Here is a 19,635-nt window from a genome sequence, read left to right on the forward strand (position 1 = left end):
TAGACTACACACACAGATACATAGACTACACACAGAACATAGACTACACACACAGATACATAGACCATAGACTACACACACAGATACTTAGACTACACACACACACACACACACACACACACACACACACACAGATACACAGATATATAGACTACAAACAGATACATAGACTACACACACACACACACACACACAGAGAGAGATCCATAGACTACACACACAGATACATAGACTACACACAGATACATAGACCATAGACTACACACACAGATACTTAGACTACACACACACACCCATGTTCTCACATGTTTCTGTGTGTGTGTCTCGTGTTCCAGGAATAAGAACCACATTTCGTTCCCTGCGAGGCGTCTTTGGCACTACCTGGTGAAACAGGAAGTTCTTCAGGAGACTCTGATTCGCTATATCTTCACTAAGAAGAGGAAGCAGAGCGAGGTAACGAGCTAAACTGGACCCCTGGTACAATCTGTGTCTGTCTGTCTGTCCCCTACATCTACAGCATGTCTGGTCTCATACACCAGGCATCCTTTATTTACCTGGTTATTACTTACACATTAAACTAGTCAATTGGTCATTATATGTTTCAAGGTATATTCAGAAAGGTGTCATTATATCACCTAACTTGTTAATGATTAATTAAGTGGATTCAGAAAGGTGTCATTATAGCACCTAACTTGTTAATGATTAATTAAGTGGATTCAGAAAGGTGTCATTATAGCACCTAACTTGTTAATGATTAATTAAGTGGATTCAGAAAGGTGTCATTATAGCACCTAACTTGTTAATGAGTACATAGCAGGTAACTTCTGAGAAACAGGTTTAACATAGTGTTACCTCCTCCAGTCCAGCCTCTCCTACAACATGCACCATGTCAGACAGATCATCAGTCTGGATGTGTCCTTAGAATCATCTTCACAACAATAGTTCTTCAAATCCCAAATTCTATTGATTTATATTTGATATATTCTGTATTTTGAGTAAGGTCCATAATTATTTTGTACATTATGGCCCAGTTAATTTAACTTCTGAAGAGTAGTGTATATCACACACACACACACACACACACACACACACACACACACTTCTATTGTTATTATTATGGTTTTGACGGCCTTGTATTGTGTAATCAAGAACAGAGAATTCTGTGATGTCTGCACACCATCACTACTACTATCATCACCTCTATTATTAGTATTATTCAAATGTTCATGATCATGTCTGAAGACATCTGCTAACACAGACAGTCATCTTATATGGTGCATCTCCTTTCTAAACGCAATTATAACCACATACATAGATCCTGCTTTGTTGAGATTTGAGTAGAAAGTTAAAGATGTGATTTCAAACTACCTTATACCTGACTTCCAGTAAGTAAACTCTTTAAGGTGTGTTTATTTTGACTTTGGTGTTGAGACTGTGCCCCACCCTCCCCTCCACCCACTGTCATTACATTGAGAGAGACCTCTCCTATCTCCCCAGCACTCCACTCTGTTACCATGTGATTGGACATTGTTTGGGTTGGTAGAAGCCTTTGCCTCATCCACGTATTGACACACTGACTGTGTGTGTGGCTGCGTGTATCTACCATCCAAACAACCCTGTCATTTTTGTTTTCTTCATTTTGTGTTTTGTGCATGTGTTGTGTAGTGTGTTGAAGGCTATATGGATCTCCTCAGCCCAAACTGTGTATCTGGAGCTCTCAGGTCCAACAAGGTAGTATCAAGGTGTCTGTCTGTACAGTATGAACTGGTACCTGCTCAGGGCTGTGTAAGTCTCTCTTCTAATCACTTGGCATGCTTCACCTCAACATTACTACTCACTAACCCAACACAACCAGGGTTTTCCAGAGCTTCACCTCACCATTACTACTCACTAACCCACCATGACCAGGGTTTTCCAGAGCTTCACCTCACCATTACTACTCACTAACCCACCATGACCAGGGTTTTCCAGAGCTTCACCTCACCATTACTACTCACTAACCCAACACTACCAGGGTTTTCCAGAGCTTCACCTCACCATTACTACTCACTAACCCAACACGACCAGGGTTTTCCAGAGCTTCACCTCACCATTACTACTCACTAACCCAACACTACCAGGGTTTTCCAGAGCTTCACCTCAACATTACTACTCACTAACCCAACACTACCAGGGTATTCCAGAGCTTCACCTCACCATTACTACTCACTAACCCAACACTACCAGGGTATTCCAGAGCTTCACCTCACCATTACTACTCACTAACCCAACACTACCAGGGTTTTCCAGCTTCACCTCACCATTACTACTCACTAACCCACCATGACCAGGGTTTTCCAGAGCTTCACCTCACCATTACTACTCACTAACCCAACACGACCAGGGTTTTCCAGAGTTTCACCTCACCATTACTACTCACTAACCCACCATGACCAGGGTTTTCCAGAGCTTCACCTCACCATTACTACTCACTAACCCAACACTACCAGGGTTTTCCAGAGTTTCACCTCACCATTACTACTCACTAACCCAACACTACCAGGGTTTTCCAGAGCTTCACCTCACCATTACTACTCACTAACCCACCATGACCAGGGTTTTCCAGAGCTTCACCTCACCATTACTACTCACTATCCCAACACTACCAGGGTTTTCCAGAGCTTCACCTCACCATTACTACTCACTAACCCACCATGACCAGGGTTTTCCAGAGCTTCACCTCACCATTACTACTCACTAACCCAACACTACCAGGGTTTTCCAGAGCTTCACCTCACCATTACTACTCACTAACCCACCATGACCAGGGTTTTCCAGAGCTTCACCTCACCATTACTACTCACTAACCCAACACTACCAGGGTTTTCCAGAGCTTCACCTCACCATTACTACTCACTAACCCAACACGACCAGGGTTTTCCAGAGCTTCACCTCACCATTACTACTCACTAACCCAACACTACCAGGGTTTTCCAGAGCTTCACCTCACCATTACTACTCACTAACCCAACACAACCAGGGTTTTCCAGAGCTTCACCTCACCATTACTACTTACTAACCCAACACGACCAGGGTTTTCCAGAGCTTCACCTCACCATTACTACTCACTAACCCAACACGACCAGGGTTTTCCAGAGCTTCACCTCACCATTACTACTCACTAACCCACCACTACCAGGGTTTTCCAGAGCTTCACCTCACCATTACTACTCACTAACCCAACACTACCAGGGTATTCCAGAGCTTCACCTCACCATTACTACTCACTAACCCACCATGACCAGGGTTTTCCAGAGCTTCACCTCACCATTACTACTCACTAACCCACCATGACCAGGGTTTTCCAGAGCTTCACCTCACCATTACTACTCACTAACCCAACACGACCAGGGTTTTCCAGAGCTTCACCTCACCATTACTACTCACTAACCCAACACGACCAGGGTTTTCCAGAAATCACATTTGTAATATTCCTGGAATCAGGAAGGAATAAGAATCCGTAATCCTTAAACCAGGATTTCTGAAAAATGTAAGAATTTGGGGAAAGTTAGCATAATTTTGCAACCTTACCTACTACCTAACCTCACTGTCACTAACCCACTAACTCATCACATCACCTCACCCCACTGACACGGTCTGTCACTAACCCACTACCTCATCACCTCACTGTCACTAACCCATTAACTCATCACATCACCTCACCCAAATGTCTGTCACTAACCTACCTCATCACATCACCTCACCCCACTGACAAGGTCTGTCACTAACCCACTATCTCATCACCTCAACCCACTGTCTTTCACTAACCCACTACCTCATCACCTCAACCCAATGTCTGTCACTAACCCACTACCTCATCACCTCAACCCACTGTCTGTCACTAACCCACTACCTCATCACCTCAACCCACTGTCTGTCACTAACCCACTACCTCATCACCTCAACCCACTGTCTGTCACTAACCCACTACCTCATTACATCACCTCACCACACTGACACGGTCTGTCTCTACCCCCACTAACACACTGACACGGTCTGTCTCTACCCCCACTAACACACTGACACGGTCTGTCTCTACCCCCACCAACACACTGACACGGTCTGTCTCTACCCCCACCAACACACGGTCTGTCTCTACCCCCACCAACACACGGTCTGTCTCTACCCCCACCAACACACGGTCTGTCTCTACCCCCACCAACACACGGTCTGTCTCTACCCCCACTAACACACGGTCTGTCTCTACCCCCACTAACACACGGTCTGTCTCTACCCCCACTGACACACGGTCTGTCTCTACCCCCACTGACACACGGTCTGTCTCTACCCCCACTGACACACGGTCTGTCTCTACCCCCACTGACACACGGTCTGTCTCTACCCCCACTGACACACGGTCTGTCTCTACCCCCACTGACACACGGTCTGTCTCTACCTCCACTGACACACGGTCTGTCTCTACCCCCACTGACACACTGACACGGTCTGTCTCTACCCCCACTGACACACTGACACGGTCTGTCTCTACCCCCACTAACACACTGACACGGTCTGTCTCTACCCCCACTAACACGGTCTGTCTCTACCCCCACTAACACGGTCTGTCTCTACCCCCACTAACACACTGACACTGTCTGTCTCTACCCCCACTAACACACTGACACGGTCTGTCTCTACCCCCACTAACACACTGACACGGTCTGTCTCTACCCACACTGACACGGTCTGTCTCTACCCCCACTAACACACTGACACGGTCTGTCTCTACCCCCACTAACACACTGACACGGTCTGTCTCTACCCACACTGACACGGTCTGTCTCTACCCCCACTAACACACTGACACGGTCTGTCTCTACCCCCACTAACACACTGACACGGTCTGTCTCTACCCCCACCAACACACGGTCTGTCTCTACCCCCACTAACACACGGTCTGTCTCTACCCCCACTAACACACGGTCTGTCTCTACCCCCCACTAACACACGGTCTGTCTCTACCCCCACTAACACACGGTCTGTCTCTACCCCCACTAACACACGGTCTGTCTCTACCCCCACTAACACACGGTCTGTCTCTACCCCCACTAACACACGGTCTGTCTCTACCCCCCACTAACACACGGTCTGTCTCTACCCCCCACTAACACACGGTCTGTCTCTACCCCCCACTAACACACGGTCTGTCTCTACCCCCCCACTAACACACGGTCTGTCTCTAGCCCCCACTAACACACGGTCTGTCTCTACCCCCACTAACACACGGTCTGTCTCTCCCCCCACTAACACACGGTCTGTCTCTCCCCCCACTAACACACGGTCTGTCTCTACCCCCACTAACACACGGTCTGTCTCTACCCCCACTGACACACGGTCTGTCTCTACCCCCACTGACACACGGTCTGTCTCTACCCCCACTGACACACGGTCTGTCTCTACCCCCACTGACACATGGTCTGTCTCTGTCTGGTCATTCCTTCTATAGCTGGGCCTAAAGTCTTTCATTCTTCTGCTGCTGGACCCATTCTTCATCTCTTCCTAAATACTATCATCCCCTCTTTAATGATGACTTATTCCAGCCCCTCTTCCAGCTCTGACAGAGAGGTGTCACGTGGACCTAACCTGCATGTTCTCTCTGAGTGCTCACTGTGTCACTGCTGTGTGTGGCTGTGTGTCAGTGTAGGGGTGTTGTGATAGCGTGTGGCTGTGTGTGTATGTAACAGGTGTCTATGCTAAGACATTGTGTGTCTGTGTACAGTATGTATGTACCAGGTGTACTAAATGATGGCGGGTGCTGTGATAATGTGTTCCAGGTGGAGGGAGACTTAGGCTACCCAGGAAGGAATGCTAAGATCATCCACAAGGAGTCTGACATCATCATGGCCTTCGCCATCAACAGGGTGAGAGACCTCTGCAGTGCACACAGACACCCACACACAAAGCTTTCCCATTTGATGAACATGGCACCTGAATGTCAAACTACGTCAGGTTTTAGAGTCCGACACCATTAACATATAACAGTCTAAGCCCCGTCTAATTTGATACTTTTTTTTACATCTATTTAATCCCTTATTTTTGTCACTAAACAGTCTCCATATATACTTCCATAAATGATTTTAAACTGGTACCGGGGGACCTTCAGACTGGACTTGTGAGACCTGTGGACGTCCTAGAGCAGAACAGCCCATGTATACGTGTTCCTGAGAGTCTCACCTTTACACAGATCAGTGTTTAGCCCAAACTGTTGGGACCCTACAGACAGAAGTTGGCAGATCGGCAGTATCGGCTTCAGACCAGTCCCAAGACGCTTGTGGGGGTCGTAGAGCAAAATGAAGAACACCATCGTGTTCCTGAGAGTCTCCTCCGTAAAGGGATTTTTGTCCAAACCGTTCCGTCGCTACAGACGATTTTGTGAGAGTACCGATTTTCTGATGTCTCATGGTCTGACAAACACTGCTCTAGCTCTGTCACCTTTCACCCCAAATGCGGAAGTGTTACTTAGGCGGATGCGGTGGATTGAGACACATCCAATGCAAAATAAATGATATCTGTAACTTAAACTGATGGATTTTTGTATTCTGCTAAATAGATTTCCACATGGGCGTGGACATCAGCCTTAGGGGGGTTAACACACAGTTCACCACATATAAATGTTCTGTACGTTGGAATGTGTCTACTCATTCAGATGATGTGGTATACATTTACTGGCCTCTTCTCTCCCTCCCTCCTCCCCTCCCCCCTCTTCTCTCCCTCCCTCGTCCCCTCTTCTCTCCCTCCCTCGTCCCCTCCTCCCCTCTTCTCTCCCTCCCCCCTCGTCCCCTCTTCTCTCCCTCCCTCGTCCCCTCCTCCCCTCTTCTCTCCCTCCCCCCTCCCCCTTCTTCTCTCCCTCCCTCCCTTATCCCCTCCTCCCCTCTCTTCTCCCCTCTCTTCTCCCCCCTCTTCTCTCCCTCCCTCGTCCCCTCCCCCTCTTCTCTCCTTCCCTTGTCCCCTCTCTTCTCTCCCTCCCTCCCCTCTCTCTTCTCTCCCTCCCCCCTCTCTTCTCTCCCTCCCTCCCCCTCTTCTCTCCCTCCCTCCCTCCTCTTCTCTCCCTCCCTCCCTTATCCCCTCCTCCCCTCACTTCTCTCCCCCCTCTTCCCTCCCACCCCCCCCCCCTCTTCTCTCCCTCCCTCGTCCCCTCCCCGCTCTTCTCTCCCTCCCTCGTCCCCTCTCTTCTCTCCCTCCCTCGTCCCCTCTCTTCTCTCCCTCCCTCGTCCCCTCTCTTCTCTCCCTCCCTCGTCCCCTCTCTTCTCTCCCTCCCTCGTCCCCCCTCTTCTCTCCCTCCCCCCCTCTTCTCTCCCTCCCTCCCCCTCTCTCCTCCCCCTCCAGGCTAACACCAATGAGATAGTGCTGGCGTCCACTCACGACGTGCAGGAGGTTGATGTGTCCACTCTGTTAGCTGCTCAGCCCTACACCTGGATAGGAGAGGACTTTGACAAGGAGTCACACAGGTCAGTACACTGTTACACACACATATACACATACACATATACACATATTCATACATTGTGTTGGACTTCTTTCTCTCCTCAGTTCTGATGACGTGGACTACCGTTCTTCCCACACTAACGTTGCCCAGGCCTCCTCTACCCCGTCCCACTTCAACCCCAAAGACATGGCAGCCTCTGCATCCATGCCCTGGCTAGGGAGTGGGCAGACCAGCATGGGTGCTAGTGTGGTATGACACACAAACATCCTCCACTCACTCACTCACTCACTCACTCACTCACACACACAAAACATCCTCCACACACTCACTTACTCACTCACACACATACACACACAAAACATCCTACACACACAAAACATCCTCCACTCACTCACAAATTCACTCACACACAAAACATCCTACACACTCAAAACATCCACTCACTCACTCACTCACACACACATACACACACAAAACATCCTACACACACAAAACATCCTCCACTCACTCACATACACACAGATGCATAGTATAATCACACACACAGACACACACACACATACATACAGTGTATATATATATATATATATATATATATATATACCTTGTTTTTGAAAGAAAAGCACATTTTCTGTCCATTAAAATAACATCAAATTGATCAGAAATACATTGTTAATGTTGTAAATTACTATTGTAGCTTGAAACGTCTGATTTTTAATGGAATATCTACATAGGCGTACAGAGGCCCATTTTCATCAACCATCACTCCTGTGTTCCAATGGCACGTTGTGTTAGCTAATCCAAGTTTATCATCAAGTTTATCGCCAACCCAGACAGGATGACCACATCAGTGAATCAACCCACTCAGTTGACGCACCCCCTCTGTATACTACTCCCTTCACAGAACCGCGCAAACTGGCTCTAACCAGAATAGAAAGAGGAGTGGGAGGCCCCGGTGCACAACTGGGAAAGAGGACAAGTACTTTAAAGTGTCTAGTTTGAGAAACAGACACCTCACAAGTATTCAACTGTCAGCTTCATTAAATTGTACCCGCAAAACACCAGTCTCAACGTCAACAGTGAAGAGGCGACTCCGGTATGCTGGCCTTTTTTAGCCTGTAATCGAACCCACTAATGCTTGATCTCCAGATACTCAACTAGTCTACAGAAGGCCCGTTTTATAGCTTCTTTAATTAGAAAAACAGTTTTCAGCTGTGCTAACATAATTGAAAAATGGTTTTCTAATGATAAATTAGTATTTTAAAATGATAAACTTGGATTAGCTAATCTAACGTGCCATTGGAACACAGGAGTGATGGTTGCTGATAATGGGCCTCTGTACGCCTATGTAGATATTCCATAAAAAATCTGCCATTTCCAGCTACAATAGTCATTTACAACATTAACAATGTCTACACTGTATTTCTGATCAATTTGATGTTATTTCAATGGACAACAAAATGTGCCTTTCTTTCAAAAACAAGGACATTTCTAAGTGACCCCAAACTTTTGACATTTCAGTTGAATGCATTCAGTTGGACAACTGACTAGGTACAGTATCTCCTTTCCTACTTTCCATTTACTTGGACCTTGTCAGTGCAGTGTAGTCCAGTGAGAGAGGTAGTAGTCTGTACTGACCTGTAGAGGGACACAGTACTCAGGAGTCAAACCTCCGTCCCAGCCTGTCTGGCTCACAGCTCACCACTCTAAACTCAAGGTCCTGTCTGTTTATTATGAAAAGCCCTTCCTATTGTCTCTCCCCACACTGCTCTGGTGTCATAGGTAATATGTGCAGCAGTACCTATCAGAACTCATCAGAGTACTGCAAGACAGTACGGTTTAAAGCAAGCAGACAAACGTTTTACTTTCAATGTCAGAAGTCATTGTCTCACCCTATTCCTCACTCGCTGTGTCTGAACTGAGGCCCGCTAGCTGGACCTAGTCAGTCCAGTGAATATGGACACTGCTTTATCTATCTCAGGCCAAACAGACAGAGAGTTGAGGACTAAACAGGCTGGTAGATGAGTCTATGTTACCAGAGATAGGCAGTGTGTGTGTTTGTATGAGAGAGATGGGAGAGTATCAACACACAGATACCCAGCTCTCACAGCGTCTCCTCGGCTGCCCAAGGTACAGGCCTGCGTCACCGCATCAACACTTCTCAAATATGTCCCCATTCAAGTGATAATTCTTCATGCTACAGTCAATATGGAGTACCTTGTACCAGAAGTATAAATATGTCCCATTCTAGTGATAATTCTTCATGCTACAGTCAATATGGAGTACCTTGTACCAGAAGTATAAATATGTCCTATTCTAGTGATAATTCTTCATGCTACAGTCAATATGGAGTACCTTGTACCAGAAGTATAAATATGTCCTATTCTAGTGATAATTCTTCATGCTACAGTCAATATGGAGTACCTTGTACCAGAAGTATAAATATGTCCTATTCTAGTGATAATTCTTCATGCTACAGTCAATATGGAGTACCTTGTACCAGAAGTATAAATGTGTCCCATTCTAGTGATAATTCTTCATGCTACAGTCAATATGGAGTACCTTGTACCAGAAGTATAAATATGTCCTATTCTAGTGATAATTCTACATGCTACAGTCAATATGGAGTACCTTGTACCAGAAGTATAAATATGTCCCATTCTAGTGATAATTCTTCATGCTACAGTCAATATGGAGTACCTTGTACCAGAAGTATAAATATGTCCAATTCTAGTGATAATTCTTCATGCTACAGTCAATATGGAGTACCTTGTACCAGAAGTATAAATATGTCCTATTCTAGTGATAATTCTACATGCTACAGTCAATATGGAGTACCTTGTACCAGAAGTATAAATATGTCCCATTCTAGTGATAATTCTTCATGCTACAGTCAATATGGAGTACCTTGTACCAGAAGTATAAATATGTCCTATTCTAGTGATAATTCTTCATGCTACAGTCAATATGGAGTACCTTGTACCAGAAGTATAAATATGTCCCATTCTAGTGATAATTCTTCATGCTACAGTCAATATGGAGTACCTTGTACCAGAAGTATAAATATGTCCCATTCTAGTGATAATTCTTCATGCTACAGTCAATATGGAGTACCTTGTACCAGAAGTATAAATATGTCCCATTCTAGTGATAATTCTTCATGCTACAGTCAATATGGAGTACCTTGTACCAGAAGTATAAATATGTCCTATTCTAGTGATAATTCTACATGCTACAGTCAATATGGAGTACCTTGTACCAGAAGTATAAATATGTCCCATTCTAGTGATAATTCTTCATGCTACAGTCAATATGGAGTACCTTGTACCAGAAGTATAAATATGTCCCATTCTAGTGATAATTCTTCATGCTACAGTCAATATGGAGTACCTTGTACCAGAAGTATAAATATGTCCCATTCTAGTGATAATTCTTCATGCTACAGTCAATATGGAGTACCTTGTACCAGAAGTATAAATATGTCCCATTCTAGTGATAATTCTACATGCTACAGTCAATATGGAGTACCTTGTACCAGAAGTATAAATATGTCCTATTCTAGTGATAATTCTACATGCTACAGTCAATATGGAGTACCTTGTACCAGAAGTATAAATATGTCCCATTCTAGTGATAATTCTTCATGCTACAGTCAATATGGAGTACCTTGTACCAGAAGTATAAATATGTCCTATTCTAGTGATAATTCTTCATGCTACAGTCAATATGGAGTACCTTGTACCAGAAGTATAAATATGTCCCATTCTAGTGATAATTCTTCATGCTACAGTCAATATGGAGTACCTTGTACCAGAAGTATAAATATGTCCTATTCTAGTGATAATTCTACATGCTACAGTCAATATGGAGTACCTTGTACCAGAAGTATAAATATGTCCCATTCTAGTGATAATTCTACATGCTACAGTCAATATGGAGTACCTTGTACCAGAAGTATAAATATGTCCCATTCTAGTGATAATTCTACATGCTACAGTCAATATGGAGTACCTTGTACCAGAAGTATAAATATGTCCTATTCTAGTGATAATTCTACATGCTACAGTCAATATGGAGTACCTTGTACCAGAAGTATAAATATGTCCCATTCTAGTGATAATTCTTCATGCTACAGTCAATATGGAGTACCTTGTACCAGAAGTATAAATATGTCCCATTCTAGTGATAATTCTTCATGCTACAGTCAATATGGAGTACCTTGTACCAGAAGTATAAATATGTCCCATTCTAGTGATAATTCTTCATGCTACAGTCAATATGGAGTACCTTGTACCAGAAGTATAAATATGTCCTATTCTAGTGATAATTCTACATGCTACAGTCAATATGGAGTACCTTGTACCAGAAGTATAAATATGTCCCATTCTAGTGATAATTCTTCATGCTACAGTCAATATGGAGTACCTTGTACCAGAAGTATAAATATGTCCCATTCTAGTGATAATTCTTCATGCTACAGTCAATATGGAGTACCTTGTACCAGAAGTATAAATATGTCCCATTCTAGTGATAATTCTACATGCTACAGTCAATATGGAGTACCTTGTACCAGAAGTATAAATATGTCCTATTCTAGTGATAATTCTACATGCTACAGTCAATATGGAGTACCTTGTACCAGAAGTATAAATATGTCCCATTCTAGTGATAATTCTTCATGCTACAGTCAATATGGAGTACCTTGTACCAGAAGTATAAATATGTCCTATTCTAGTGATAATTCTTCATGCTACAGTCAATATGGAGTACCTTGTACCAGAAGTATAAATATGTCCCATTCTAGTGATAATTCTTCATGCTACAGTCAATATGGAGTACCTTGTACCAGAAGTATAAATATGTCCTATTCTAGTGATAATTCTACATGCTACAGTCAATATGGAGTACCTTGTACCAGAAGTATAAATATGTCCCATTCTAGTGATAATTCTTCATGCTACAGTCAATATGGAGTACCTTGTACCAGAAGTATAAATATGTCCCATTCTAGTGATAATTCTTCATGCTACAGTCAATATGGAGTACCTTGTACCAGAAGTATAAATATGTCCTATTCTAGGTGGTGAGTCTTGGTAAGGCCAGACTGTATGTGTAAAACAGGTCCCAGTTCAGATGATGAATCCCCTTTAGAGTGAAAGGTTGTAGAGTAGTTTTAATGACTTAAAAGAAAGACCTGCCCACTGCTCTGGCCAGTATCACTTCAGTTTATGAAGCTGACGTATCGGCATGTTGGCCTTCATCAGAGCTGTTTCAGTGTAAAGAAATGTCCTAGTTGACTACTGAAGTCCGTAGTGTAGGGCATCACTGTGTATTGACTGAATGTTTTAAAGACTGAGGTTTCAAATGAAGTTTGATGTATTAGGTTATTTAAATGTTGTTTTTCAGATTATGAAGAGGAACCTGAACAATGTGAAGAGAATGACCTCCCACCCCATATTCCAGTACTGTAGGTACCATCTAATGTATACAGTACCATATACCACTACTAGGTTGTATACAGTATGTCACTACTAGGTTATATACAGTATACCACTACTTCGTTATATACAGTATACCACTACTAGGTTATATACAGTATGCCACTACTAGGTTATATACAGTATGTGTACTATACAGCATACTGACGGCCTGTACACAACACTGTTTGAATGACGGGTCTGCTCCTTCAAACAGGGGAATTTCAAACATTTCCTAATGTTTCTGTGTCTGTGTATTAGATATGACTGGGGCTCAGGACGGCAGTGTCCGTATGTTTGAGTGGAACAGGCCACAGCAACTCATCTGCTTCAGACAGGCAGGCAATGCCAGAGTCACACGCCTCTACTTCAACTCACAGGGAAACAAGGTCCACACACAGACACACACACAGACAACAATACTATTTTTCATCCTCAGTATTATGATTGTGCTGATCTCTCTGTGTTGGTCTGTCTGTCTGTCTCTCTCTGTGTCGCTGTCTCTCTGTATCTGTGTCTGTCTCTCTCTTCCTGTCGCTCTCTCTGTATCTGCCTCTCTGACTATCTCGCTCTGTCTTTCTCTCTGTCTATCTCTGTCTGTCTCTCGCTATCTCTCTCTCTCTCCACGTCTCTCTCCCTCTGTCTATCTTTCTCTCTGTCTCTCTCTCTCTGTCTGTCTCTCGCTATCTCTGTCTCTCTCTCTGTCTCTCTCTCGCTATCTTTGTCTCTCTCTCTCGCTATCTCTGTCTTTCTCTGTCTCTCTGTCTCTTGCTATCTCTCTGTCTGTCTCTCGCTATCCCTCTGTCTCTGTCTCTCGCTATCTCTCTGTCTCTGTCTCTCGCTATCTCTCTGTCTCTCTCTCTTTCTGTCTCTGTCTGTCTCTCCAGTGTGGTGTATCAGATGGAGAAGGCTTCCTCAGTCTGTGGCAGGTCAACCAGACCTCCTCCAACCCCAAGCCCTACGTGGTACGTAGCACACACACACACACACACACACACACACACACACACACACACACACACACTGGTGCTTGAAGGATTAGGGATGGGGGTTTTACAGAGGGTGGGAGAGTGAGAGAGTGGGCGTGTGTGAGTGATAGAGCGATTGGGTGTGATCGATTTCCTCTGTCTGCTTGACTGAGGCTAACACAGCCTTCTATCGCCCTTCCTCTCTCGCTCGGTCTGACTCCTCCTCTTTTCTTTCTCTCCCCCTCTTTTCTTTCTCTCCCCCTCTCTGTTCTTTCTCTCCCTCTTTCTCTGTCTTGCTCTATTTTGCTCTCCCTCTCTCTCTCTCTTTCGCTCTCCCTGTCTCTTTCTCGATCTCCCTCTCTCTCTCAATCTCCCTCTCCCTCTCTGTCTCTCTCTCGGTCTCTGTCTCTCCCTCTCTCTCTCTGACTAACTCTCTCTCGGTCTCTGTCTCTCCCTCTCTCTCTCTGTCTCACTCTCGGTCTCTTTCCCTCTCTCTCTCTGACTCACTCTCTCTCTCTCTCTCTGACTAACTCTCTCTCGGTCTCTGTCTCTTTCCCTCTCTCTCTCTGACTCACTCTCTCTCTGTCTCATTCCCTCTCTCTCTCTCTCATTCTCGGTCTCTGTCTCTTTCCCTCTCTCTCTCTGACTCACTCTCTCTCTGTCTCTTTCCCTCTCTCTCTCTGTCTCACTCTCGGTCTCTGTCTCTTTCCCTCTCTCTCTCTGACTCACTATCTCTCTCTGTCTCTCTCTAGAGTTGGCAGTGCCACTCTAAGACCTGTGGTGATTTTGCCTTCATCACTTCCTCCAGTCTCATCGCAACGGCAGGACAGTCCAACGACAGCAGGTCAGTATCAACATTACATATCAAAACTACACCATTCTCAATACTGTCATAACAGTAACTCCAATGACTGAAACTCTTTTCTCCTTTTCTCCTCCAGAAATGTCTGCCTGTGGGACACTCTTATTTCACCTAGTAACGCCATGGTACATGGTAAGATTTAGTTGTAATTTCAGTCCTCCAGAAATGTCTTCCTGTGGGACACTCTTATTTCCCCTAGTAACGCCATGGTACATGGTAAGATTTAGTTGTAATTTCAGTCCTCCAGAAATGTCTTCCTGTGGGACACTCTTATTTCCCCTAGTAACGCCATGGTACATGGTAAGATTTAGTTGTAATTTCAGTCCTCCAGAAATGTCTTCCTGTGGGACACTCTTATTTCACCTAGTAACGCCATGGTACATGGTAAGATTTAGTTGTCATTTCAGTCCTCCAGAAATGAACATACAAAGTTACCACAGCAGATAAAACCAGCCAAATGAACTAGTTAGATGCCACAATTGTGTCTCCATTACATGAAAGATTAGGTGACCGATCAAATTTAGACTTGATCAAGCAAAGTAGAGGAGAGTGTGGTAAGTTAGGACATTTTTACATTCAGCATCACTCTGTCAAGGGAAATATAGACTTATTTTTAACAAAGATATTTAAGCAATAAGGCATGAGAACTCTGGGAGTATTGTGTGATAACTCCAAACTAAGGGCTGTTCTTAGGCCAGAGGTGAAGAATGTAGCTAGCAGAGGATCAATGATAACTCCAGAATAAGGGCTGTTCTTAGGCCAGAGGTGAAGAATGTAGCTAGCAGAGGATCAATGATAACTCCAGACTAAGGGCTGTTCTTAGGCCAGAGGTGAAGAATGTAGCTAGCAGAGGATCAATGATAACTCCAGACTAAGGGCTGTTCTTAGGCCAGAGGTGAAGAATGTAGCTAGCAGAGGTTCAATGATAACTCCAGACTAAGAGCTGTTCTTAGGCCAGAGGTGAAGAATGTAGCTAGCAGAGGATCAATGATAACTCCAGACTAAGGGCTGTTCTTAGGCCAGAGGTGAAGAATGTAGTTAGCAGAGGTTCAATGATAACGAGAGACAAGAACTTCAATAAATAATGATTTAATAAATAATTTATAAATAGGCAACCAGAACTGGATGTTTGTATTTGTATTTATTAAGGATCCCCATTAGTTCCTGCCAAGACATCAGCTACTCTTCATGAGGTCCATTAGTTCCTGCCAAGGCATCAGCTACTCTTCATGAGGTCCATTAGTTCCTGCCAAGACATCAGCTACTCTTCATGAGGTCCATTAGTTCCTGCCAAGGCAGCAGCTACTCTTACTGGGGTCCATTAGTTCCTGCCAAGACAGCAGCTACTCTTCCTGTGGTCCATTAGTTCCTGCCAAGGCATCAGCTACTCTTCCATGAGGTCCATTAGTTCCTGCCAAGGCAGCAGTTACTCTTCCTGTGGTCCATTAGTTCCTGCCAAGGCAGCAGCTACTCTTCCTGTGGTCCATTAGTTCCTGCCAAGGCATCAGCTACTCTTCCTGTGGTCCATTAGTTCCTGCCAAGGCATCAGCTACTCTTCCTGTGGTCCATTAGTTCCTGCCAAGGCAGCAGCTACTCTTCCTGGGGTCCATTAGTTCCTGCCAAGGCATCAGCTACTCTTCCTGGGGTCCATTAGTTCCTGCCAAGGCATCAGCTACTCTTCATGGGGTTCATTAGTTCCTGCCAAGACAGCAGCTACTCTTACTGGGGTCCATTAGTTCCTGCCAAGGCAGCAGTTACTCTTCCTGTGGTCCATGATGATAACGAGAGACAAGAACTTCAATAAATAATGATTTAATAAATAATTTATAAATAGGCAACCAGAACTGGATGTTTGTATTTGTATTTATTAAGGATCCCCATTAGTTCCTGCCAAGACATCAGCTACTCTTCATGAGGTCCATTAGTTCCTGCCAAGGCATCAGCTACTCTTCATGAGGTCCATTAGTTCCTGCCAAGACATCAGCTACTCTTCATGAGGTCCATTAGTTCCTGCCAAGGCAGCAGCTACTCTTACTGGGGTCCATTAGTTCCTGCCAAGACAGCAGCTACTCTTCCTGTGGTCCATTAGTTCCTGCCAAGGCATCAGCAACTCTTCCATGAGGTCCATTAGTTCCTGCCAAGGCAGCAGTTACTCTTCCTGTGGTCCATTAGTTCCTGCCAAGGCAGCAGCTACTCTTCCTGTGGTCCATTAGTTCCTGCCAAGGCATCAGCTACTCTTCCTGTGGTCCATTAGTTCCTGCCAAGGCATCAGCTACTCTTCCTGTGGTCCATTAGTTCCTGCCAAGGCAGCAGCTACTCTTCCTGGGGTCCATTAGTTCCTGCCAAGGCATCAGCTACTCTTCCTGGGGTCCATTAGTTCCTGCCAAGGCATCAGCTACTCTTCATGGGGTTCATTAGTTCCTGCCAAGACAGCAGCTACTCTTACTGGGGTCCATTAGTTCCTGCCAAGGCAGCAGTTACTCTTCCTGTGGTCCATTAGTTCCTGCCAAGGCAGCAGCTACTCTTCCTGTGGTCCATTAGTTCCTGCCAAGGCAGCAACTACTCTTCCTGTGGTCCATTAGTTCCTGCCAAGGCATCAGCTACTCTTCCTGTGGTCCATTAGTTCCTGCCAAGGCAGCAGTTACTCTTCCTGTGGTCCATTAGTTCCTGCCAAGGCAGCAGCTACTCTTCCTGGGGTCCATTAGTTCCTGCCAAGGCATCAGCTACTCTTCCTGGGGTCCATTAGTTCCTGCCAAGGCATCAGCTACTCTTCATGGGGTTCATTAGTTCCTGCCAAGACAGCAGCTACTCTTACTGGGGTCCATTAGTTCCTGCCAAGGCATCAGCTACTCTTCCTGTGGTCCATTAGTTCCTGCCAAGGCAGCAGTTACTCTTCCTGTGGTCCATTAGTTCCTGCCAAGGCATCAGCTACTCTTCATGTGGTCCATTAGTTCCTGCCAAGGCATCAGCTACTCTTCATGAGGTCCATTAGTTCCTGCCAAGGCATCAGCTACTCTTCCTGTGGTCCATTAGTTCCTGCCAAGGCATCAGCTACTCTTCCTGTGGTCCATTAGTTCCTGCCAAGGCAGCAGCTACTCTTCCTGTGGTCCATTAGTTCCTGCCAAAGTAGCAGCTACTCTTCCTGTGGTCCATTAGTTCCTGCCAAGGCATCAGCTACTCTTCCTGTGGTCCATTAGTTCCTGCCAAGGCAGCAGTTACTCTTCCTGTGGTCCATTAGTTCCTGCCAAGGCAGCAGCTATTCTTCTTGTGGTCCATTATTTCCTGCCAAGGCAGAAGCTACTCTTCCTTGGTTTCATTAGTTCCTGCCAAGGCATCAGCTACTCTTCATGGGGTCCATTCGTTCCTGCCAAGGCATCAGCTACTCTTCATGAGGTCCATTAGTTCCTGCCAAGGCAGCAGTTACTCTTCCTGTAGTTCCTGCAAAGGCATCAGCTACTCTTCATGGGGTCCATTCGTTCCTGCCAAGGCATCAGCTACTCTTCCTGTGGTCCATTAGTTCCTGCCAAGGCAGCAGTTACCCTTCCTGTGGTCCATTAGTTCCTGCAAAGGCATCAGCTACTCTTCATGGGGTCCATTCGTTCCTGCCAAGGCATCAGCTGCTCTTCATGAGGTCCATTAGTTCCTGCCAAGGCATCAGCTACTCTTCATGAGGTCCATTAGTTCCTGCCAAGGCAACAGCTACTCTTCATGAGGTCCATTAGTTTCTGCTAAGTCAGCAGCTTCTCTTCCTGTGGTCCATTAGTTCCTGCCAAGGCAGCAGCTACTCTTACTGGGGTCCATTAGTTCCTGCCAAGGCAGCAGCTACTCTTCCTGGAGTCCATTAGTTCCTGCCAAGGCAGCAGCTACTCTTCCTGGAGTCCATTAGTTCCTGCCAAGGCAGCAGCTACTCTTCCTGTGGTCCAGTAACATTAAGGCAGTTGTTGTTGTGTATCCCTGGGAATAATCCGAATTTATGTAAACATTACAGTTTTGAAAACATAGCTTGGCCAAAAAAAAGTGGTCTCCCGTTTATGGGGTAAGTTGAGCATAGGAACAGGGTAAGTTGATCATAGGAACAGGGTAAGTTGGGCATGGGAACAGGGTAAGTTGAGCATAGGAACAGGGTACTTTGAGCATAGGAACAGGGTAAATTGAGCATAGGAACAGGGTAAGTTGAGCATAGGAACAGGGTAAGTTGAGCATAGGAACAGGGTACTTTGAGCATAGGAACAGGGTAAGTTGAGCATAGGAACAGTGTAAGTTGAGCATAGGAACAGGGTAAGTTGAGCATAGGAACAGGGTAAGTTGAGCATAGGAACAGGGTAAGTTGAGCATAGGAACAGGGTAAGTTGAGCATAGGAACAGGGTAAGTTGAGCATAGGAACAGGGTAAGTTGAGCATAGGAACAGGGTAAGTTGAGCATAGGAACAGGGTAAATTGAGCATGGGAGCAGGGTAAGTTGAGCATGGGAATAGGGTAAGTTGAGCATAGGAACAGGGTAAGTTGAGCATAGGAACAGGGTAAGTTGATCATAGGAACAGGGTAAATTGAGCATAGGAACAGGGTAAGTTGAGCATAGGAACAGGGTAAGTTGAGCATAGGAACAGGGTAAATTGAGCATGGGAACAGGGTAAGTTGAGCATAGGAACAGGATAAGTTGAGCATAGAAACTTGTTTGTCTTTGAATCATTTTAAGCATCTGTAAACACGGATTAACACCTCCAACTTTGTACTGGTTTGAACACATTTAACATAAGCCCTGGTGTTACCTAATATCCCAGCGATACTACCTCGCGCTACACCTGGAAATAAAACACTTCATGTTGCTCAACTTGCCATTGGCTCAACCGTTGGCTCAACTTA

General features: G+C 45.1%; 1 protein-coding gene across 1 annotated transcript in view; it reads left to right on the forward strand.

Moving 5' to 3' along the window:
• Positions 1-19,635, forward strand: part of LOC139403848 (dmX-like protein 2) — a gene marked incomplete at its 5' end in the record, with an annotated part of 40,099 nt that overhangs the window by 19,311 nt on the left and 1,153 nt on the right. Inside the window, 10 exons of the mRNA XM_071147002.1 lie at positions 336-453; positions 1,666-1,731; positions 5,814-5,900; positions 7,366-7,487; positions 7,570-7,714; positions 12,872-12,932; positions 13,204-13,331; positions 13,830-13,907; positions 14,663-14,754; positions 14,852-14,904. Coding sequence (XP_071003103.1) covers positions 336-453; positions 1,666-1,731; positions 5,814-5,900; positions 7,366-7,487; positions 7,570-7,714; positions 12,872-12,932; positions 13,204-13,331; positions 13,830-13,907; positions 14,663-14,754; positions 14,852-14,904 — 950 coding nt within the window. The remainder of the gene's footprint in view (positions 1-335; positions 454-1,665; positions 1,732-5,813; positions 5,901-7,365; positions 7,488-7,569; positions 7,715-12,871; positions 12,933-13,203; positions 13,332-13,829; positions 13,908-14,662; positions 14,755-14,851; positions 14,905-19,635) is intronic.

The sequence above is a fragment of the Oncorhynchus clarkii genome, unplaced genomic scaffold, assembly GCF_045791955.1.
Source record: "Oncorhynchus clarkii lewisi isolate Uvic-CL-2024 unplaced genomic scaffold, UVic_Ocla_1.0 unplaced_contig_3728_pilon_pilon, whole genome shotgun sequence".
NCBI lineage: Eukaryota > Metazoa > Chordata > Actinopteri > Salmoniformes > Salmonidae > Oncorhynchus > Oncorhynchus clarkii.